Source organism: Chanodichthys erythropterus, chromosome 17, assembly GCF_024489055.1.
Source record: "Chanodichthys erythropterus isolate Z2021 chromosome 17, ASM2448905v1, whole genome shotgun sequence".
NCBI classification, from domain to species: domain Eukaryota; kingdom Metazoa; phylum Chordata; class Actinopteri; order Cypriniformes; family Xenocyprididae; genus Chanodichthys; species Chanodichthys erythropterus.
In genome coordinates, this window is record NC_090237.1 from 20,928,293 (window position 1) to 20,953,278 (window position 24,986).

The window sequence follows — 24,986 nt, forward strand, 5'->3', positions numbered from 1 at the left end:
TTTAGTGATATTTGTAAATTGTCTTTCTAAATGTTTCATTAGCATGTTGCTAATGTACTGTTAAATGTGGTTAAAGTTACCATTTTTTCTTACTGTATTCACGGAGACAAGAGAGCCATCGCTATTTTCATTTTTAAACATGTGCAGTCTGTATAATTTATAAACACAACTTCATTGTTTATAAATCTCTCCAACAGTGTAGCATTAGCCGTTAGCCACAGAGCACAGCCTCAAACTCATACAGAATCAAACGTAAACATCAAAATAAATACTTTACTCGCATAATTCGAAGCATGCATACAGCATGCATGACGAACATCTTGTAAAGATCCATTTGAGGGTTATATTAGCTGAGTAAACTTTGTTCGTGTGGCAGGGAGCATGCCATTTAAAGGGGCGGCGCTGCCAAAATCAGTGTATAGTTAATGATGCCCCAAAATAGGCAGTTAAAAAATTAATTTAAAAAAATCTATGGGGTATTTTGAGCTGAAACTTCACAGACACACTCAGGAGACACCTTAGACTTATATTACATCTTGTGAAAAAGCATTCTTGGGCACCTTTAAAAGTCATTACATAAATATGGCTGTACTTCCTGTGCTGGATATAATGAGTGACCTAAAAAGTCACACACAGACACATTTATAAAATATAGAGGGGGTGGTGGTGGTTAGGGAAGGAAAACAGGTAGGAGGAGGCGTCAGCTTTCCTTCCCTCTCGTCCCTTACTCTTCCCCCTGGTGGCCTGCCCTAAAAGAGTGGAAAGACAGGTGAAATCTTCTGTCTGTCACTGACACAGAAGGACAGAGAAGGACAGAGAGAGAAAGTGCCTTGGTCAGCATGTACAGGAGGAAAAGAAGTGTGTCATTTGGGGGCTTTGGATGGTAGGATACTCTTTGTTTCTGTCTAGCCTCAAACTGTGACTCAAAACTTGCACTTCATTCAAGTACAGTTCAGCGCATTTGAGTTTATGATAGAATGAGATAAATGTATCTATTTGTTTTTCTTTGCTAATAGAAAGCCCTGCATATAATCACTTGCTTTGTAGTAAGAAGGATGGCAAATTGTACATGGCTATATTTCTCTTTTTATAATACACTTTAGAGGTTTTAATTTAGATATTATTCAGGTTATTTTGGGAGAGTACATCATCAAACTAGGTAAAACTGTCCATCAAAGAATTCTGTGTTTTCGATTTCTTTATTTTTTTATATTAATATTTTTATTGAAGGAAGAACAGTGATTTAGAGTGATTTACTTTTAGACAGTAAAGACAGTGAAATTGTGAAAAATGAACAATTTTCAAAATAACTGTTCTATTTTAATATATTTTAAAATGTAATTTATTCCTTTGATGGTAAAGCTGCAATTTAAGGTGCGTTCACGCCATGTTGTAATTACCGACTGTAATGATGAGATTTTGTAAAAAGTGTCATGTCCTCATAGAGCTCGGAATTACAGCTTGTAACAATGGGAATCAGCATCACATGATCTTTTATTATGATATGCTAAATTGATTTTATGCTAAATAAATATTTCTTATTGTTATCAATGTTGAAGTCTTCAACATTGAAGTCTTCACTGCATAAATATAATTAATCTGTGTTAAAACTTAGTGATTTTTCTTTTTGAAAAATCAAAAAGAAGCTGCTGTCACTTTAAGACCAAATGCGTGGCTCAAAAACAGCCGCACATTCAGAATTTAATTCTCTTTTGCATCTTCATGCACTCAAATGTTTAAAATGATAGGACCTAAATTATGTTCCAAAAATAAACTTTAATTTAATGATGGTCAAACTTTGCAATTAATCCGAGAATCATGTGCGTTTTGAACCGTGTTGTCTGATCTGTATGGATTAACAATCCCTATACTAGACATCATCCTGCAATGAGACAATCGTGGATACGCACATCAAGATATCAATGCTAAAACGATATATCGTGCAGCCCTACTAACAAACTAATTATTATTTGTAATATTATTTTGACAAATCAAAGTGCTTTCTGCTTTGGCTTTTCAAACAGGTGCAGAATGAGATATTTACAATGTCTTTGTGTCACGTTCATGTCTTTGGAGGCGTCAGCTTTGACTGTTTAGTTTCTTTGTCATTGTTTTCCTTCACAGGTGCGTCACTATTCGCGTATACTTATGCACTATTGTGTGACATTTTTAAGTATAAATAGTGCAAAGTAGTGTTCACACTGAAAATTACAAAAAGTAAAAGTACACTTTAAATACCCGGATGATGATTAAGGTTGAACCACTGTAGTCACATGGACTGTTTTAACAATTAAATATTTAAAAAGTCTTTACTACCTTCCTGGGCCTTGAAATTGGTTATGACATTGCTGTGTACAGGGAGATCAGAAAGCTCTCAGATTTCATCAAAAATATCTTAATTTATGCTCCGAAGATGCAGTGCATAATGAGCATGCCACCTGTTGCAGTTTTAATGGTGGTCTACCTCTGTGCTTTGTATTGGGCCAGTGCTGATGCTCTGATAGTGACGCACAATGACAAAGCTTGTCGTATCTGACAATACGCACTGATTAGATGACTGCGTCACAACTGGGGCCGTGACGATACCAGCTTTCATATCTCACACCTTTGCTTACATGAGCGTCACTGGCTGCTCTGAGTAATGCTCTCAGCAGCTCTCAGTAATATGAGTTTCATTGTAGACAGCCTGTTTCAGTGAGACAGATAATCAAAATACAATCAAATAACAAAATCTGACTTGCAAAACTGATTTCTTTTTGCCTTCTGCTGTGAAGGTCGCTGAAATATACACATTTATCTACATCTAGTCGCTTCAGTTTTGTGTTGATTTACGGCACAGTGGACAAGCTAATTTAAGGCACAATGGACTTGTTTCTTAGAGAAAATTAATAAGTCAACTCCTCTTTTGTATTCTTATGTATCCAGTTGTGTGTGCTGCAGGTAAAGGGCAATGATTGACGGTTGACCCTCTGAATGGAATAGAACATCTCTCTTTCGTCATTGAGCTGTAAATGTTCACACGTTCAAATGGACAAAATGTTTGAAATGTCCTTAATCCACACAAACGGTTCTCTGAAACTCCTCAGGGATATGTTGTAGGGATATAATATGTATGTTTTTTTGCATGTGAAACAGAAATATAAACTCTTTCTCCATCGTGCCAGCAAATTACCAGAATGTGTTTGGCTCATCACTCATTTAGCTGAAATGATAAACCTCATGCTGTTCTCCACATCAGGCTTAATGGCAGTAATTAGGGCCTCAGTAGAATTACACAAAAAACTCAAGAAATTAGAACAGAGAAACAAATTAAACAGGAGTAAATATACTCATCCAAGATTGTAGACAAACCATTTCATATGATAGATGAGTAGATTTTAATTCATTTTATATATATATATATATATATGAGTAACACTGACTATCTTTTTTTGAGAACCCCATCATGTTGACCATGGTCAAACATGGAGATGGTCCAGTCTTGTTATGGGGTTCTTTGCTGTTGCAGGAAGTAGAAATCTTGACTGTATGAAGGACATCATGAATTCTTTGAAGTATCAAGCCATTTTTGGCAAAGATGGTGATGCCTTCGGTGTCGAGACTGAAGCTTGATGATCAATGGACTTTCCTGCAGGACAGCCGTCCCAAAGTATACATCCAAATCTATTAAAGCTTGGTTCAAGGATCAGTTATGAATGTTCTTGAGTGGCCTGTCCAGTCTTCAGATTGAAATCTCATTGAAAACATTTGGTGGAATTTGTAGAAAGCAGTGGTAACATGGAAACCAAAGACTATCATTGATCTGAAAGCTTTTCAACTGAGGAATGGGCCAAGATTGCAGTAGGGAGGTGACAGAAGCTTCTAAGCACTTACAGACAGAGTTTATTGGAGGTTATAAAGATTCTGCACAAAATTTGACTTTTGGGGGTTGAATAATTTTGTACACGTATGTTTTGAGCCAGTTTGATCTTTTTCATTTTTCATCAACTATACATATACATAAACATATACGGAATCACTCAAATGTGTATTAATAAACTTTGTACACTAGTTTACTGATGCCTTTGATGAATTGTTTTAATAATTTTGATTGCATCTTCCACTATAGCACAACAGCTTGTTTAGATCATATTTGCTAAATCATTCTGAACTCTCTCTTTCTTTGAACATTCTTTCTTTCTTTCTTGATGGATGTTTATGCTGCAAGTCAAATGACATGTACTTAAAGGTGCCCTAGAATTAAAAATTGAATTTATCTTGGCATAGTTAAATAACAAGAGTTCAGTACATGGAAATGACATACAGTGAGTCTCAAACTCCATTGCTTCCTCCTTCTTATGTAAATCTCATTTGTTTAAAAGACCTCCGAAGAACAGACGAATCTCAACATAACTGTTACGTAACAGTCGGGATCATTAATATGTATGACCCCAATATTTGCATATGCCAGCCCATGATCAAGGCATTACACAAGCCAGAATTAACGTCTGGATGTGCACAGCTGAATAATCAGACTAGGTAAGTATGCAAGAACAACAGCGAAAATGGCAGATGGAGCAATAATAACTGACATGATCCATGATATCATGATATTTTTATTTGTAAATTGTCTTTCTAAATGTTTCGCTAGCATGATGCTAATGTACTGTTAAATGTGGTTAAAGTTACCATCGTTTCTTACTGTCACGATCACCGTCTGCTCCTGTCAGTTCCCGGACTACACTTCCCACAATCCTCCCTGTCAGTCACATGTTCACATCACACCAAAGACCTGTTGCCATATCCACCCTAGCACACCACACTGATCACCACACCCAGCTGCTGCTCATTATCAGGACTATAAAGGACTTCCACTCACACCACCTCACCGCGAAGTATTGTTTAACATTCATGTTGCAATTTCTGAGCGTTTTTCCCTGTTTGCCTTTCTGTTCCCGACCTTGTCTGTTTCCCGTGTTGATTCTCTGCTGCTTGCCTTTGGACCCCTGGATTGTTTATTGTTTCCTGTTCTATGATCGATATCTGCCTGCCTTTTGACCTACCGCCTGTACCCTGACGTCGTCCCTGCCTGTCCTTTGCTGTTCCTGTTTGCCCCTGATTAACTCTGCCTGTACGACCATCCTCACTGTAAATAAACGCTGCACTTGGATCTCCTGCCTGAGCCTCCCTTTCATGACACTTACTGTATTCACAGAGAAAAGAGCCGTCGCTATTTCCATTTTTAAACACTTGCAGTCTGTATAATTCATAAACACAACTTCATTCTTTATAAATCTCTCCAACTGTTACGGTAGCTGGTGCAGAGACGAGGCAGATCACGGATTTCCACAATGATACAATACTTTAATGAACAAAGAGCAGGAACACCAAACATACACGTTAACATAAACAGAGAACGGACAAGGAGTGCAGGGAGTGAGTGCAATATATGGGGAGTGCTGACAATAGAGTCCAGGTGCAGGTGATGAGTGCTGATGAGGAGCAGACGAGGGAAGTGAGTGCAGGTGTGGAGAACAGGAGGATGATGGGAAATGGAGTCCAGGGGAACAAGGGGTCCGTGACAGTACCTCCCCCTCCCGGTAGGCGCGTCCTCGCGCCGTAGATGTAACAACCGGGAGGGGGGTGGGCGCCCTGGAGACCTCAGGCCGGAGCAGGGGGAGGAGTGGACTAGAGTGGAGGTCTCCAGGCCATGGCGGGTCAGGGGCCGTGGGCGGCCATGGCGGGTCAGGGGCCGAAGGCGGCCATGGCGGGTCAGGTGCAGCGGGCTGCCATGGCGGGTCAGGTGCAGCGGGCTGCCATGGAGGGTCAGGTGCAGCGGGCTGCCATGGCGGGTCAGGAGCCGTAGGCGGCCATGGCGGGTCAGGAGCCGAAGGCGGCCATGCCGGGTCAGGTGCAGCGGGCTGCCATGCAGGGTCAGGTGCAGCGGGCTGCCGTGGTGGATCAGGTGCCGTAGCCGAATTGCCGACGAGCCCAGGTGGCGGTGAGGATCCGGCGGGACAGGGCCATGCCGCAGGCTCGGCCGACCGAGGCGCAGGCGGGGCTCCAGAAGGCCGCAGAGGAGCCAGAGCGACAGCCGACCAAAGGGACGCAGGAGGGAGTGAGGAAGCCAACGGAGCGTGAGGGACGAAGGGACGAGGTGAACACCGAGGAGTGCAGTCCTGATGTGAGGGAAGGCCGACGAACGACTGATGCGGAACCGGGGGGAGGATGGAGCCTGGCGGAACTGGTGGATTGATGAGCCACGGTGGAGATGAGGGAGGTTGGAGCCAAGGGGGAGCATCTGGACCAACGGACCGAGGTGGAGTCCTGGGTGAGGTGGCTTGAGGTGGAGGTGCAGTGTGGACATTAGTGGGAGGAGGCGGGAGAGGGAGGCAGGGAGGGAAAACAGTTGTTGGGTTGGATAGTTCAATAGCACAGTTCATAATAAGAGCAGCTGGCTCGGCGGCGGCTGGAGCGGCAGGCTCGGCGGCGGCTGGAGCTGAGGGCTCGTAGGTGGCGGCTGGAGCTGAGGGCTCGTAGGCGGCGGCTGGAGCTGAGGGCTCGTAGGCGGCGGCTGGAGCTGAGGGCTCGTAGGCGGCGGTGGGAGCTGAGGGCTCGTAGGCGGCGGAGACTGGAGAACTTTGCTCGGCGGCGGAGACTGGAGAACTTTGCTCGGCGGCGGAGACTGGAGAACTTTGCTCGGCGGCGGAGACTGGAGAACTTTGCTCGGCGGCGGAGACTGGAGAACTTGGCTCGGCGGAGACTGGAGAACTTGGCCCGGCGGAGACTGGAGAACTTGGCTCGGCGGAGACTGGAGAACTTGGCTCGGCGGAGACTGGAGAACTTTGCTCGGCGGAGACTGGAGAACTTGGCTCGGCGGAGACTGGAGAACTTTGCTCGGCGGAGACTGGAGAACTTTGCTCGGCGGAGACTGGAGAACTTTGCTCGGCGGAGACTGGAGAACTTTGCTCGGCGGAGACTGGAGAACTTTGCTCGGCGGAAACAAACAACAGGTTCATCAAAACGGATAGTGTCGTCATCCAATCCATCCAAAAACAGGGAGATCAACTGAGCGTCGGGCCAGTTAGTCAAGTAAGCAAGCTCAACGAACTCCTCCACATACCTCTCCAGCGAACGTCCTACCTGCAGGAGCCCGATAAGGCGTTCGCTGGCTGTTAGGGTGAGAGGCGATGGAGGAGCTGGATCCAGGGAGCTGGGGAAAGTCTCCATTTTTTTTTTTTTTTCTGTGGAAATCAAGTTGGTAGTGGTCCGTTCTTCTGTTACGGTAGCTGGTGCAGAGACGAGGCAGATCACGGATTTCCACAATGATACAATACTTTAATGAACAAAGAGCAGGAACACCAAACATACACGTTAACATAAACAGAGAACGGACAAGGAGTGCAGGGAGTGAGTGCAATATATGGGGAGTGCTGACAATAGAGTCCAGGTGCAGGTGATGAGTGCTGATGAGGAGCAGACGAGGGAAGTGAGTGCAGGTGTGGAGAACAGGAGGATGATGGGAAATGGAGTCCAGGGGAACAAGGGGTCCGTGACACCAGCAGTGTGTAATGTTAGCTTTAGCCATGGAGCACTATCAAACTCATTCAGAATCAAATGTAAACATCCAAATAAATACTATACTTACGCAATTAGACATGCTGCATGACGAACACTTTGTAAAGATCCATTTTGAGGGTTATATTAGCTGTGTGAACTTTGTTTATGCACCGGTTAAGGCAAGCGTGAGCTCCGTGGGCGGGGAGCGTGAGCATTTAAAGGGGCCGCAGCCTAAATCGGCTCATATTTAATAATGCCCCAAAATAAGCAGTTAAAAAAATTTATAAAAAAAAAAAATCTATGGGGTATTTTGAGCTGAAACTTCACAGACACATTCAGAGGACACCTTAGACTTATATTACATCTTTTAAAAAGACGTTCTACGGCACCTTTAAATAAAAGGGGATGACAGAATTAGGGCCAAATGTTGTGTTGGACAACTGTATGACAATTTAGTTATTGACAGCATTTATGGCTTATTAATTATACATAATAAGAGGATTCCCATTTGTCTGGAATATACACATATATTTTCAGGTTAAAAAAGCCGGTGTGTCTTTATAATTTTTCTCTCCTTTTCTCTCTCAGGATTGACAAGTCCGGCATTGCCGCCCTGCGAACCCGGTGAGTCTCTCTCTCTCTCTCTCTCTCTCTCTGTGTGTGTGTGTGTGTGTGTCGAATGAACTTGATCTATCTAAATCTCCATCTTAATAACACACTTGAATATTCAGTCAATACATCTGCCATTGATCCAGCAATCATTTCACTCCCTTTGCCCATGCTAATCTGACTTTGTGTGAAGTCTTTGGTGCGAGATCTTCACACATACCTGTTCTGTATGACCGTATCAACCTTCAAGTGTCTATCAGTCTGTCTGGCGGGGAGGGACGGGGATGAAAGAGAGGCGAGCGGAGGAGTGGAGGCAATAATCGCGAGCTCGGTATAGACAGAAACGGACCGACATCAAAGCCCCCCGCTGTGGATTAACACAGGTGGCCTTTGTGTGTGTATGTGTGTGTGAGAAGGACAGCATGCTCAGTTTTATCAGTACACATATACCTTCAGATTTTGTCATGTCACATTTCTTTTTTTTGTGTCTCAGTGTGTGTTTGTGTCAGGAATAACAATTCCTGATGTTCCTGCTTACTATTTATATTGGTCTCCATGGAAATGAGTTAACAATGCAAGGACCATCAAAAAAAGGTGTGTGTGTATTAGAACAGGTCAGTGTGTCTGGGCTGGTTGTCAATGTAGGGCTGTGCTTTGGCAGATTCTAACCAATGATTTCCCCCCTTCGCATCTGCAACTACAAAGTGAATGGTCGGCTCTCTCTAACTGAAGGACAGGGCCACATTAGAGGAACAGCATAATCAGGCCCTGTGTGTCTGCCTGTTTATGCAGGTGCTTTTGTTTATGTAATAAAGCTTAGTGTTATGTGAATATGCTTTAGAAATAGAAGGACAGAGAGGGAGTAAGGGAGAAAAACTGAAATAGAGAGAGCAGTGTATTTTGGGCGCACCTCTGAATGTGTAAGATGCCTCGCAAAATCTGGTGAGTTTTTCTGGTTTTTGCTTCTGGCTTTCCTCAAATTTCTGCTTGAGTTTTGAGTATTTTATGATGCGTTTGCATATTTGTTTAGCACTTGGCCATTCTCAGCGTTGGTGATAAGAAATGTTTCTTGAGCAGCAAATTAACATATTAGAATGATTTCTGAAGGATCATGTGACACTGAAGACTAAATTAATGATGCTGAAAATTCAGCTTTGCATCACAGGAATAAATTACATTTTAATATATCTTAAAATAGATTATATTTCACAATATAACTGTTTTTACTGTATTTTTGATCAAAATGCAGCCTTGTTAAGCATAAGAGACATTTTTCAAGAACATTAAAAACATTTTACTGATCTATTGAACGGTAGTGTACTCTGTATACAAATTCTATAATAATTATTTTAATGAATATAAATGCTTTATATTTATATTATAAGAACATTATAATATGTAACCCTGGACCACAAAACCAGTCATAAGTCGCACAGGTATATTTGTAGCAATAGCCAATAATACACTGTATGGGTCAAAATGATACATTTTTCTTTTATGCCAAAAATCATTGAGATATTAAGTAAAGATCATGTTTCATGAAGATATTTTGTGAATTTCCTACCGTAAATATATAAAAAACATTATTTTTGAGAGTGGATATGTGTTGCTAAGGACAAATTTAAAGGTGATTTTCTTAATATTTAGATTTTTTTGTACCCCCAGATTCCAGATTTTCAAATAGTTGTATCTCGGCCAAATATTGTCCTATACATCCACACATCAATGGAAAGCTTATTTATTCAACTTTCAGAGGATGTATAAATCTCAATTTTAAAAAATTGACCCTTATGACTGGTTTTGTGATCCTTGGTCACTTATAGTAAATTATATAAAAGATTTTAATGAGAATATCCATTTCTGCTTTAAGAAACATCACAGAGGAAAATAGTTAATAGGTTGCATTTTGATGCCTTTGGGAGACCTAATGGGGATCTCATTTAAGTGTCAGTTTTGTTGCAGATGTTTCTCCTAAAACTCCTCAGAAATAACATAGGCTGTTGATACAGAAAGAGCTATAAAATGAAAGTGGATTGCATAGGATAAGTAATTTCATCTTGGAAGAATTAAATGAAGAGTTCATTTTGAGATTTTTGACTTCTTTGTCAGATTATCTTGCAAGTAATCCAAGCACAGCATCTGAAACTCTAGAGGAGAATTGAGAAACATCTTAATTTAAAGGTGCTCTAGAACTTTTTTAAAAAAAGATGTAATATAAGTCTAAGGTGTCCCCTGAATGTGTCTGTGAAGTTTCAGCTCAAAATACCCCACAGATTTTTTTTAATTCATTTTTTTAACTGCCTATTTTGGGGCATCATTATAAATGAGCCGATTCAGGGCTACTGGCCCTTTAATTCTCGTGCTCTCCACCCACGGAGCTCGCGCTTGCCTTGAACAGTGCATAAAAAAAGTTTACACAGCTAATATAACCCTCAAATGGATCTTTACAAAGTGTTCGTCATGCATGCGGCATGCATGCGTCAAATTATGTGAGTATTGTATACTGTTATATTGTTTACATTTGATTCTGAATGAATTTGAGGCTGTGCTCCGTGGCTAACGGCTAATGCTACACAGTTGTGTTTATGCATTATACAGACTGCAAGTGTTTAAAAATGAAAATAGCGACGGCTCTTGTCTCCGTGAATACAGTAAGAAACGATGGTAACTTTAACCACATTTAACAGTACATTAGCAACATGCTAACGAAACATTTAGAAAGACAATTTACAAATATCACTAAAATTATCATGATATCATGGATCATTACAGTTATTATCGCTCCATCTGCCATTTTTCGCCATTGTCCTTGCTTGCTATAGTCTGTTGATTCAGCTCTGCACTGATCCAGACGTTAATACTGGCTGCCCTTGTCTAATGCCTTTCATAATGTTGGGAACATGGGCTGGCATATGCAAATATTGGGGCGTATACCCAGTCGGTGTTATGTTGAGATTCGCCTGTTCTTCTGAGGTCTTTTAAACAAATGAGATTTATATAAGAAGGAGGAAACAATGCTGTTTGAGACTCACTGTATGTCATTTCCATGTACTGAACTCTTGTTATTTGACTATGCTGAGGTAAATTAAATTTTTCATTCGAGGGCACCTTTAAGTAATAGTCTCCAATCGATCTCTATTTAATCTTCTACCTAGGATAATTTAACAATTTAACAAAACAAAAGATATTGAAGGGTTCTCAATTGTTTTTTTCTTAGCTGTGGGATAGTATTTTCCATTTTCAATTTCTTTCTTTCTTAAAAATGCTTCAAAAAAATGTGTTTATACCATAAATGCCCAGTTTAACAGGAAATTAAGTTGCATTAGATTGCTATCTTGATACAGGACTGGAGGTAAAACATCTGACACCTAAATGAGACAGCGCCTGAAGAGCTGTTTCAGCCGTCACAATTGATCACATCCCCAGTATGTGATTTAATTATCTCCCCCATAATGATCTAATATTGGACCCAACAGCCTGTTCTACAGGGGTGCTGTGAATGGCTGACAGCGGTGACATTAAGCGACTCTGAAAGACTGTTGTCCTTTATCTATAAACTAATTTGGTCCTGGGTCAGCAATCTGCCCCTGAAACCTTCTGCTGTGTGAGACTATAGACTTGAAATGGGCTGTTTAGACTGAAAAGGCCACTGAGAGTGCTCAGACTGAGTCATTACTGTGCGTGTATCAGGGGAGTATTGGACTAAACTGCTGTTTTGGCTGATCTGAGAGCGGTACGACTGCTCAATACAGTGTCTTCTGGGATGCCACTGTGTCTCCAGCCACATCTGCAGCTGTCTCAATTATGCCTGTAGTCCTACAGGAGGCAATTAGAGGCATAAACCCACAATTACCCATTACACTGAACAGAGACTGAGAGCAACAACACACAACTCCTCCAGACATTATGGAGATGAGTTTGCTCTCTTACGAAAATGTTAAATGTCAAGGAGCATAAATTTATCTCTGCTCTGACCTTCTGCAGTATTTTCTTTGCATATTTAATGTAACATTAATTAATTCATCCATCAGTCGTTTATTCACGGATATGTTCACAAATCTCACTTGTTTCCCCCAAAACACTGTAAAGTTTCTATACACTAAAAATCTGTTTATTCACTAAAATATCCTGCTTTGTGCCTAGGGGCCAACTTAGACCTTTTTTTGTAAGGATTTATGAGAACAATTTGCATATACTTGCATAATATCTTTATAATAGTTTTCAGTGAGCTCTCACACTTGTTTGGCACTAGAGGGCAGCAGAGATGAATGATTAACATTAAACAGTCATTTATTTTTAGTTATTGTCCTCCAGAGGGCAGTGTTCTTGAATTTTTCTGCTTCTTTCAAGATGACATTGTTTATATTCATACACTACCCCCCGCACCCCCCAAAAGCTACTTGCAGTTTTCAAGGTCTGCGTTTTATCATTGTGTTTTTTCTGGGAATTGAACCCATGCCATGACCTCAACATTGCTAGCACTGTGCACTACCTGTTAATGCACAAATTAAAAATAATAGTAATAACGATAATAATGTAATGTTTAATATGACTGTATTTATTATTAGTATTATTATATGATAGATTGATTAATAATATAGTGTTAAATATATTAATAATTATACTACTAGTATTTAATAATTTACTTTTAAATGAAATCAATGTTATTACTTTTATTATCATATAAACTTACAAAGTCACTTATGCAGTTTAAATTGCTGTTTGCAACTCATTCCGGTTCAATAATAATAATAATAATTATGTAATATTCAATTTGGTTTTATTTATTATTACTATTAGTATTATGTAATATTTTAATTAAAAATATAATGCTAAATATAATAATAATTATACAATTAATAATAATAATTATATTTAAATAGAATTAATAATATAATTTCTATTGTCAAATAAACTCACAAAATAAATTACCGCTCTTTGAATTGCTGTTTGCAACTCTTTCCAGTTCAATAATAATAATAATGTGATATTTAATGTGGTTTTATTTATTGTCACTATTTGTATTATGTAATATCTTAATTAATAATATAATATTAAATATAATACTAATTACACTACTATATGATTATTAATAATATTTCAATTTAAATAAAATCAATAATATCATTATTTTTACTGTCATAAACTTACAAGGTAAATTATTGCTATTTGAATTCCTTTTTGTAACTTTTTTCGGTTCAGTAATTTTAATATAATAATAATAATAATAATAATTAAATAATAATAATAATAATATATTTAATATTATTTTATTTATTACTATTGTTATTATTATGTAATAAATTATATTAATCATCACTATTTGTATTATGTATACAAATCATCACTATTTGAATTATGTAATATCTGAATTAATAATATAATATTAAATATAATAATTACACTACTATACGATTATTAATAATATTTAAATTTAAATAAAATCAATAATATCATTATTTTTATTGTCATAAACTTACAAGGTAAATTATTGCTATTTGAATTCCTTTTTGTAACTTTTTTTTTTTTTCGGTTCAGTAATTATAATATAATAATAAAAATAATAATAATAGTAATTAATATGATGTTATTTATTGCAATTGTTATTATTATGTAATAAATTATATTAATTAATAATATATTATTAAATATAATTATACTACTAATATTATTGATAATAATAATAATAATAATAATAATAATATTTATATTCAAATAGACAAAAATGAATATTATTTTATTGTCATAAAAACGTACAAATTAAATTACTGCTGTTTGAATTTCTGTTTGCAACTCTTTTTGGTTCAGTAGTAATAATAATAATAATAATAATAATAATAATAATAATAATAAAGATAATGTAATTTCAATTTTCAAAGTGCTGTTTACAACCCATTTTAGTTCATAATGTGAATTTTTGAGTGAAACAGTATAACCAATAAGAAAAAATGTAGGACAAGAATTGATTTTAGCCACTGGGATTTGATTAGATCCTGAAAAGCTGGTGTTATACAGTAAACCAGAATGGAGCCAAACCAACAACAGTGTTTAAAGAGCTAATTGACTATTATATAGTTGCTGCAGCCTCATGTGACATCAGTTGTTTAAGAACAAGATATTATTTTAATATTTTTAATAGATAAATTGATCACATTAAGACTAAGAATGTGCATTAAGAGATTTTATGTTGAATTTGAAATTCAACAATGAAACGAAACTCATTTAACAGGTGTTTGGTGTGAAGGCTTTCAGTAAAAGTTGAAGTTAGTCCGCAGCGGATGCATTCAAAATTTGGTTATTTGCATAATTTTAACATAATACTATCATCTCAATGTCTTTATTTTTTAACGAGTGACTTAATGAAAGAGGGTCGCATCATCTGTGGGCGGTGAAGAATAGGGCTCAGCATGTTGACAATGTGAGACAGTCTCTCGTGGGCTACGGTCATGACAATGGAGTAGCAATACATCAGAGACAGTAGAACATTCCAGGCTACGACAGGGCTTGTTGCCATGAGAAAGACAAACATAATGAAAGCTACATTGTTCATCATTAGCTTTGAAAACATCTGCTGCTGACTGACAGCCCTGAAGTTGGACTGTGGAATATTTTGGCTATTCCCTCTTCATCTGTTTTGGATGACAGTGGCATTTGGCATTGCTTGGGCCGAGACAGCTTGTGTTATTGTTATTAGACCCACAGCCACAGATGCTTGATGATTATCACCAACTGCAGAATTATTATTTCACTTTACCTCCTACTTTTCCATCTCTCGCTTTCTCTCGTTCACACAAACACACGGCGAGTGCCAAAATCTGTCCGAGAAGCAGCGTTGCGGACTCGTGTACGACGATGACTCCTCCACAAATCTGTTTTCAGAAGCAGCTGCCCTCCTCTCCTGACAAATATTTACTACTCTGCCCCCATTGCAAGGTTTTGACGGCTCTGATAAGGGCACCATCTGGCAGCTTGATTTTAATGGGGCTTTTAAGGGCCATAAAGAAGCCTAGACCCCACTGGGAGGATTGCTTATAGTTCTCTCCTGTCTGAATAGGATGGGTAACAGAGACCTCCAGTGGGCCAGAGCGGAGATCTTAAAGGAGTGTTTAGATTTAGTTGTTTTTGTTGTTGTTGTTGCCTTGATTGATTTCACATAAGGGCCGAACGTCCTTGAGATGTGGGAGGGTTACAGCGATATTGGATGAATAAATTCCACATAACCCTTCTGGGATATGACACTCACCGGGTGAACTGTCAGTCAGCTTTTGTTTTGAATTCATCTCATAGCCCCAAGTATATCGTGACGCCGAAAACCCGCTGACGTCCCAAAGCCTGAAGACTTACTGCATATACAGTATGTAGAAAATTAAAAACCGCCTCAGTGACATGAAAGATAAGCATGTCAAGGACTCCTTTTATTGATTGAAGTGGTGTCAGCCAGCATGGGAAAATGAATTTTGATGAACGTGTGCTGGGCAGTGGCACCACAGGATGAGTTTCTGCTGAGAAAGAAGGATAAAGACACGGAGAAGGGAAGGTGGAGGATGGTGTAGTAAGGTTGTTTTTGCTTCATTTGTCTTTGCTCTGGATTCACACTTAAGCCCCCAAGGTGTAGGTCGTTGTCATGTGACCAACCAAGGAGGTCTATGATAGCTGGAGAGAGTTAGCTATCTTAATATCTTCATGTCTTATAGTCGCATTATACAGCTGGCCATACATTTTCATTATCATTTTGCAAAGATTTAAGCAATCAAGCAGTTGAGATGTGCTATATGGTATATATTGCAATTTGCCCTACATGAGTATACCGTACAGTAGAAAATCATTGTGATTTTAACGGTAAAAGACTGTAAAAATGTTATGGTAAAAAACTCTTAATTGGTTAACAAAGTTTCTGTACTATATACAGAGAATAACTGTAATAGATCTGACTTTACATCTACTTTAACCTTATATACTGATGTTAAAACTGTTACATTTACAGTTTTTAGAGGTGAAAAAGAACAGGTCATCATTGTATAATTTACAGTAAAAACGTAATTAGACCTTTTTTTTTGTTTTTTCTAATCAGTTATGTACATTAGGGTATTATGTTACATCTATTACGTTTATGATTATTGCATTTTTTTTAATGTTATGATAGTGTTTAGTGTTTGTGTGTGTGACATTGTGTGTGACTTTCTCATCACCACCTGTATGTGGTAGTTGTCAGTTTATTACATAAACAGGTACAAAACAGATATTAGTACTTCAATGGGTTGGTAAATTAACATATCAGTTAATGAAATATGTTTTTTTTACTTTAATTTAGTTTAAATCTGTAAAACTTAAAATGTTGCTACCGTATTTTTTTACGGTAAATTTCTGGCAACCACAGCTGCCGTTTTTTTTTTTTTTTTTTTGTAAATTTATAATATTTTTTAAATATAAATATTTTTTCAACTACTCACATCAATTAGGATCACATAATTGTATATTTTATATTATTGATCAATATGTGAATCCGTTGACCAGGTTACACATGACACGAGTGGTGTTCTCATTGTCACAGATTAATTTATATGAGATTACATCAGATTTGATAGAAGATTTGATTCAAGACAAGAGTGATTCTGTCATGGACTTCTGAAGCTTTGGTCACATGCTTTTTCAAACGGTATCTGCTCCGCGATGATTTAGATATGGTGGAGAAAACAAGTCTGACCACCAGGTGTCGCTAATGCGCACTGTGTTAAAAGCTTCGAGTAATGAACCGTTTTTTGGCACAATTTGATGAAAGCTTCAAATGCTTCAGAAAGCCTCAGTTTCCCATCACTACAAATAAGGGTTAGCTCAAAAGTAATCTAAATGTAATCCAAAAGTAGTCAGATTGCATTACCAAAAATGTGTAATCTAAGAGATTATATTACTGATTACAAATTTTGTCATGTCATTTGTATATATATATATATATATATATATATATATATATATATATATATTTTTTTTTTTTTTACTCCTTGAGACCACCAGCTTTCTGCTCATGAAACAAAGGGCATGTTCTGAGAACTGCTGTGTCACTTCCACAGCAGGTTTGATGCCCTTCACTGTTTTACCTTCATCTAGGAGCCCCTAGGGATTATTCTGCATTGGAGAATGCAGGGAATCCATTGATTTCTCTTGGAATAAATGGCCTGAAATAATTTGTGCAGGTATAATAATAATGTTAAAACTTTAATGGTGATATCCTGAATATACAAAAAGTGACAGAAAATTAATATGTTATAATTTATATATTGACTTCTAGGCATTTGTTGGGATCCCCTGATTCCCTGGGGCCCTAAGCGGCAGCTTACCTCGCTCGTTGGTTAAGTTCACCCCTGCTGACAAATGAAAAAAAAAAAAAACTGTAATATTGACAGATAAGCTATATGATAACTGTTATATTGTGAATTTCTACTTGAAACACATTTATGCATTTGTATCCGAGCTTTACCTATTCTACACAATACCATTTTTTCATAACCGATCTGATTCTTATATTCCAAATTCTGAGTATCGACCGATACAAGTGCGCTGTATTTCCTTGATCATTGTAGAATATCTATACTTCTGTGTGTGTGGAACTGATGAACTGATTTATGTGTTAAACATAATCCAATCAGTGCACAGTCATTTTTAAAATCTAAACATTTAGGAAAATTTTGTGGGGGAAAAAATAAAAGTGAACATAAGTGTAGTGCTAAATTTTAATAAAAAATAAATAGCAAATTATTATTTGTATTCTTATCAAATACATTCATGAAATACAATTTATATGAGATTTATATTATACATCTAAACCATTTATAAGATTTATATATAAATATAAATATAATATAAATTTAGATGTAGCCTATATGTAAATATAAAAAATTCTATAATATATAATATATATATATAGATATAAATATAATATAAATTTAGATGTAGCCTATATGTAAATATAAAAAAATATATAATATATAATATATATATATTAATAAATATATAAATAAATAATATAAATAATAGAAAATAAATAATATAAAATGAAAAGTATTCATTTTTATATATGTTGCACAGCTTTTTAATAGGGCAGCAATATGATAAAAATGACATAGGTTTTTAATAATCTTTCAGTGAGCAAAACTATAATAATATTAAAGGCTCCAATACAGAGCTGCAAAAACCTCTTATGCTTATATGCATCCTGGTGTAGAATAACATGTTTACAGCAACATTTGAGTCAAAACGCTTTGTGCTCCACATTCAAAAGTTCAGGGCACAAAGAGAAGAGATGTTCTGCGCACAAATATATTATATTCATTTAACAGTTTATTGAGCATTTTTTTCTTCACAGTTTGAATTTCCATTCACTGTGCCAATTCATAGTCGTCTCTACTCCAGCGTTGTGATCTAACATATGCCCGGTAGCGAGTACCACGTCATTTAAAAACAGCAATAAACTCCAGCTAGATAAAGTAATTTTATGCTAATCCACAGACCTTTATCTACAGATCAAGTTTAATAATGGGAACATTGAATCTTCTCGGAGAGTGTTTTACCGTGCTGACTGTCATAACCAAACGCTGTTTGAATGCTGAATGGAGAATGACTGACATTGGCAGCAGAGGAAGAGTTTCCATGAACTTTAATTTAATTATGTAAATATTCATCTGTACTTCACATGAAGCTATCAAAAGGCTTCGGAAGACTTGAAATATAGTTGGGGAAAGTTACTTTTAAAAGTAATGTATTACAATAGTGTGTTACTCCCTAAAAAAGTAACTAATTGCATTACTTATTTAGTTTTTATGGAAAGTAATGCCTTACGTTATTTTTGCGTTACTGTGTCCCATCTGTGCTGGGTTGTTTGGTTGTTTCATAACAACAAAAAAGTTGCAGGCTGAAGTAAAAACCAAATTCCAGATTGTCAATGGCCAGACATCCAAACATTCTCCTATCTTTCATTATTCATCAACCTCAAATATGGCTTATCACTTGAAACATGTAAGTAGTAACTTTACAACTCCACTCGTTCTTATGTTAACCTAGATAAATGTGCGCTATTATTTGGTGCATATCCAGTTGTTTGTGGGGAGAGCTGCTTACTGCATGACATTGAAGCGCCGGTGCGATCACTTGCATTTAACTTAAAATACTTAAAATAATAAAATTATTTTTGGTCATACAATAATCCAACATTCTAAACTGTAAATGATTTGCTTTTATTTCTATAAACTCACAATAACATTAAAGGGGTCATATAATTCCACTTTTGCAAGATGTAAAATAAGTCTCTGATGTCTGTATGTGTATATGTGAAGTTTTAGCGCAAAATACCCCACAGATAATATTTATAGCATGTTAAATTTGACACTTTTTGAGGGTTACTGTTCTCAGGGGCAGGGTTTATGTAAATTTTAGGGTAAGCGATATCACCAACCCGGGAAGAAGTTTGTTGAAGTCCCTACCAGCCGTTTGTTGTAGTCCTTAAACAGAGAATTATAAGAAAATATCTCCCTTTGCATTGAACTTTGAGCATCCTAACTTTGCAGACGTTGTTTATGCTCTAACAGCAACATTACACACTAACTACAGTTAAAAAAAGTCAAATCGCAATGAAACACCCCTTTAAAACGTTGTGCTTTTGTAAAAATAATGAAAACAAACTGGATGCGCTTTCTGCTGTCTCGGTATCAAGCGAACTTGAGTGCGCCACAAAAATGAAAAAAACGAAACTCAGCATATTTGCCTCACAGACATAAGAAATATATCTATGGAAGGCTTGAAATGTCTACTTAACCAATTCAAATCTAAAATAAATATTCTCAGATTAAGTCATCCGTATGAAACGCACATGCTACACTGTTGGAGAGATTTATAAAGAATGAAGTTGTGTTTATGAATTATACAGACTGCAAGTGTTTAAAAAATTAAAATAACGACGGCTCTTGTCTCCGTGAATACAGTAAGAAACGATGGTAACTTTAACCACATTTAACAGTACATTAGCAACATGCTAACGAAACATTTAGAAAGACAGTTTACAAATATCACTAAAAATATCATGGATCATGTCAGTTATTATTGCTCCATCTGCCATTTTTCGCTATTGTCCTTGCTTGCTTACCTAGTCTGATGATTCAGCTGTGCACATCAAGACATTAACTGGCTGCCCTTGTCTAATGCTTGAACATGAGCTGGCATATGCAAATATTGGGGTCATACATATTAATGATCCCGACTGTTACGTAACAGTCAGTGTTATGTTGAGATTCGCCTGTTCTTCGGAGGTCTTTTAAACAAATGAGATTTATATAAGAAGGAGGAAACAATGGAGTTTGAGACTCACTGTATGTCTTTTCCATGTGCTGAACTCTTGTTATTTAACTATGCCAAGATAAATTCAATTTTTAATTCTAGGGCACCTTTAAAGGATTAGTTCACTTTAAAATGAAAATTACCTGATGGTTTACTTACCCTAAAGCCATCCTTGGTGTACATGACTTTCTACTTTCAGACGAATACAGTCGGAGTTATATTAATATCTTCCTGATGTTCCTCAGCTTTATAATGGCAGTGCACAGAAACCACCTGTTTGAAGCTCAAAAAAGTGCATCCATCCATCATAAACATACTCCACACGGCTCCAGAGGTTAATAAAGGCCTTCTGAAGAGAAGCGATGTGTTTGTGTCAGAAATGTATCCATATTTAACACGTTACAAAGTAAAATATCTAGCTTCTGCCAGTGCGCACAGTATCGCACTTGGGTCGGTCCCGTCTGACCGATACCCGTTCAGGCAAAAATCGCAGTATCGGAGCCGATACTGTCACTGAATATCAGGATCAGAAGCACAGGCAATGTGCCATCAACAGGTTTGAGAAGGCAAGACAGGTTGCATAAAGGCTATAACGTGCCTCCTTTCAATGAGACACAAGCTGCACAGGACATGCCCAAAATTTCTATCATAGTTGCTAAATTGACTCTGACCTCTGTTGTCCTTTTCTTCCTTTTCTCTTTGTTCCTGCTTTCTCAATCTCTCTCACTCTTTTTACATAAGATATGCATGAAAAGAAGACCTGCAGCTGGATTCAGTGTGCCTCCTATCTGCACTCATAAATAATGAGAAAAATCTATTAAAACTAAGGCCTGTGACTGCTTTCTGTCTGCGTCACAGATCAGAGAGAGAGAAAATCAGTTGGCTTGCTTGTTTGTAGCTATTATTTTACCTGTTACTTTTCAACATAGGAACCTCACGACTGTGGTATTGGCATATTGCACTGTATATCATATCGACCGCTCTGTATTTACTCATCTCCTATCAGTCTATCCTGTTGTTCTTCCTCTCTTCTAGCGAGCATCCGCCCTTCTCAGGGCAGGGGCTAAACAATTTTCAGACCAAGCTTTGTCAACCCTTTCCACAAACAGAAAGATGGGACCAAATTGATTTATGACTCAAATTAAATAAATGACATTTGCAACAGAAGAGGTAGAAAGGGTTTGGGAGGAGGAGGAGGAGGATAGGGAGATCAGTCTGGGTCTGGTTGACTGGATGCATCACAGCGGAGCAAAAAAAAAGAAGAACATTCTGTCTGGCCGAGAGAAAAACAGACAGGAAAAGAGAGGGGGAAAGTATTGGACAGAGATTAGATGCAGAAGTCTTTTTAATGCTCAGGCAAATCTGTGCATTCACTGAAAGAATCTTATTTTGATAGAGCCGCCGTGGAACAATGGTGCACTTCGTGTCTCTTGAGCCAAATTAATTGGAGATGATAACCTGCTTTTCCAGCACGGAAGGGCAGCTAAGCAATTAGTAGCTGCATAAAGATGAGAAAACGTCAGTCGTAGCACATTTCAGAGTCCATCTTTTATATCTGCTTCCCAAATTTTTATTAATGAATTCACAGCACATTGATTTCAGTGCCAGGCTGTGCTATTTGCCTTCGAGAAAAATGATTGAAAATCATTCAACAATTAAAAGATCAAACAGGTTTAGTCTTTCTAAAAGTAGTAACACGTCACTAATAACCGATAATGTTAACTATAGGGATGTACTGTTCATTTTTTTTTTTTTTTTTTTTTTATATGAATGGTAATTAGGCAAAAAAAGTGAAATGCACAAATATAAAATCAATAGTTTTAAATGTAAACTAGTTTCTATAAATTTAAACATATAGTATACTGTTTAAATGATTTTTGTTAATGTTTTTGAAGTCTTATGCTTACAAAATCTGCATTTATTTGATCAAAAATAGTGTTTAATTTTAATTTTCAGTTTAATTTTAAAAATACAGTAAAAACAGCAATAATGTAAATTATTATTTCCATTTAATATAACTATAAATAAAAAAAATAGCTTTTTTGAAAAAAATAAGTTTCTAATAACTAGATGATAATATATCATATATCTGTCATAATCCTCAACTGGATGCTCATTTCTAATATAATACTCATTACCCAAGTTCCTTGTCACAGATCTCTCTCTTCTCAGTACTTCTATAAGTGAAAGATTTGTCACGTTAACCTCTAGGCAGCCTGTCATATTGCTTAATCCACAGGGTGCAGACATTTTCTGATAGATGATCTGTCGGCCAGTGTCCCAAATGCCCTGTTTCGGAGCAGAAAGGTCTTAATAATTACAGTGACGATTTCTTTTTTAGAGATGAAGTTAGAACTGCCATAAAATGATGAGGTGTGAGAATGAGATTCTTGCGCTCCTGAGTTGAGAGTAGAGTGGTGTGGGAAAAACACAGCTCCTCGTGGGTTTGTCTGGAAGCTAATAGACGTCAGAGGAGAGTTTTTTATTCCTCTGGTTTTAATCTTTGTGTCTTTTTGGCATGAGTCTGGAGGGATCGGTTTCATGATGTTACTCACCGTACCTCAGGTGACCAATCCTTCACTCGGCCCAGTGGGACTGCGGTTCTTGTGTAAAGTGGAATTAAGTTATTATAAATGTAAAAAGTAAAACAGTAAAAGAGCTCTTTGTTATCACACAGTACTGCTTACCAATGTAGGTTTGTATTGAGATATTTTTGACGTCTGATACTGTAGATTTAGGCTTAAAATAGGTGACCAGTTACCCAGATATTGGTATAAATGAAGCCTTTGACACCTTTTTGACACTAATTCTGTCTCAAGATTCCTCCGTAGAAGTTATCGCGCTACATATCAATGACATTTGCAAAGGTCATGCTCAAATCGAGCTTTAATTTCCATAACATTTGCATTTTCTCAATTTGCAGATACTTTTGGACCAGAGTGACTGTGCAAACAGTCAACTGGTGTAACAAGTACAATTACAGAAAGCATACTGAGGCAAAGCCGTAGAGAACAAAGAAGACCTTCATTTGGATATTAACTTTGGATCTGCTGTTCTTAGAACAGAGGAAAATTACCTTACCTTTATTAACCTTCAAAGTAATAACAGAAACACATGTGCAGTGCCATAACAGTACTCTAGGGCAACCCAACACAAGGACATAAAACCAGTTTATGTACTCAAATTAACTTAAAAATGAATGTTCATGGCCCCTTTATTAGTTTTTTTGTCTTTCAAATGTCATTACAGTAAATGTCAACACCTTACTGTTTAATTTCATTCAGACTTGTACATAGTTATACGTAATGGCAAGTGCACATACACTTTGAACTAACATTGACTGTAAAAATAGCATTGCAATCTTTTAACACAAATATGCACAGTGAAAACCCTACTCTCTTTAATTTATGTGATTGTGAGTACATGCTCTGTAGTCTATATATTATTAAAATCAGTCTTAAAACATTCATTCATTGGAGCATGATCCAAGAAGATTTAAGTGATGACAGCTTGATCCTAAATCACGTTAAAAAAACAGAGTCGTAAATCGAGTGCCTGGCCTTGGAAACACATTACGCTAGAGGATAGTCATCATTGCAGAATGCCATGTACATGTACCTCACCTTGTTATACACATTTGCTCTGATAAAGATGTATAAAGAAATGACTATTAAGAAACATTCAGTTTCAAGCTGAAATGAACACTAGAGGCAGTACAACCTTTATTCCTTTTCACACAAATTATGAGTATGGAGACAGATTGTTAATTAATAAAGACTTATTTTCACATGGTTCCTTGCACAAAACTATGTTATGACCTCAAAATATTTTTACCATAGAGCATGATTTGTTAACTAATACATATTGATGTTCGCGTCACATAGTCAACTGCATGTGTGTGGCTTTTCTAATGTAGTAAACTTGCTCAGTTGCTCACCTGGTACAGCAGTGCACTTGTTATGCGGAGCGTTTGGGTACAAGTCCCGTGAAACATGAGTCACGATGAACAAGCTTAAAGATTTGTATAAGCAAGCTAAAATGTTGTGGCTGTTTCAGCAAATGTGTTTTATCTCACTACCGGTTAAGTGTTATTATTTTCAAGTGTTTTTTTTTTTTTTTTTACCTTTTAACAGCATTTACCAGACCTTTAATTTCTGAACTGTTGTGATATATACAACAACCATTATATATAAAACGTTACCACATTAATTTTCATCTGTTTCAGATAAAATTAAACATAATTTTAACACCATTTACTGGATATTTCACTTTAAAGGTGCCCAAGAATCAAAAATTTAATTTACCTCGGCATAGTTGAATAACAAGAGTTCAGTACATGGAAAAGACATACATTGAGTTTCAAACTCCATTGCTTCCTCCTTCTTATATAAATATCCTTTGTTTAAAAGACCTCCGGAAAACAGGTGAATCTCAACATAACACCGACTGTTACGTAACAGTCGGGATCATTAATATGTATGACCCCAATATTTGCATATGCCAGCTCATGTTCA

General features: G+C 37.1%; 1 protein-coding gene across 1 annotated transcript in view; it reads left to right on the forward strand.

Annotated features, from left to right (window-relative positions):
* Positions 1–811: 811 nt before the first annotated feature.
* Positions 812–24,986, forward strand: part of rap1gap2a (RAP1 GTPase activating protein 2a) — a 91,983-nt gene continuing 67,808 nt past the window's right edge. The window contains exons 1-2 of the mRNA XM_067366194.1: positions 812–883; positions 8,128–8,163. Coding sequence (XP_067222295.1) covers positions 840–883; positions 8,128–8,163 — 80 coding nt within the window. The 5' untranslated portion in view covers positions 812–839. The remainder of the gene's footprint in view (positions 884–8,127; positions 8,164–24,986) is intronic.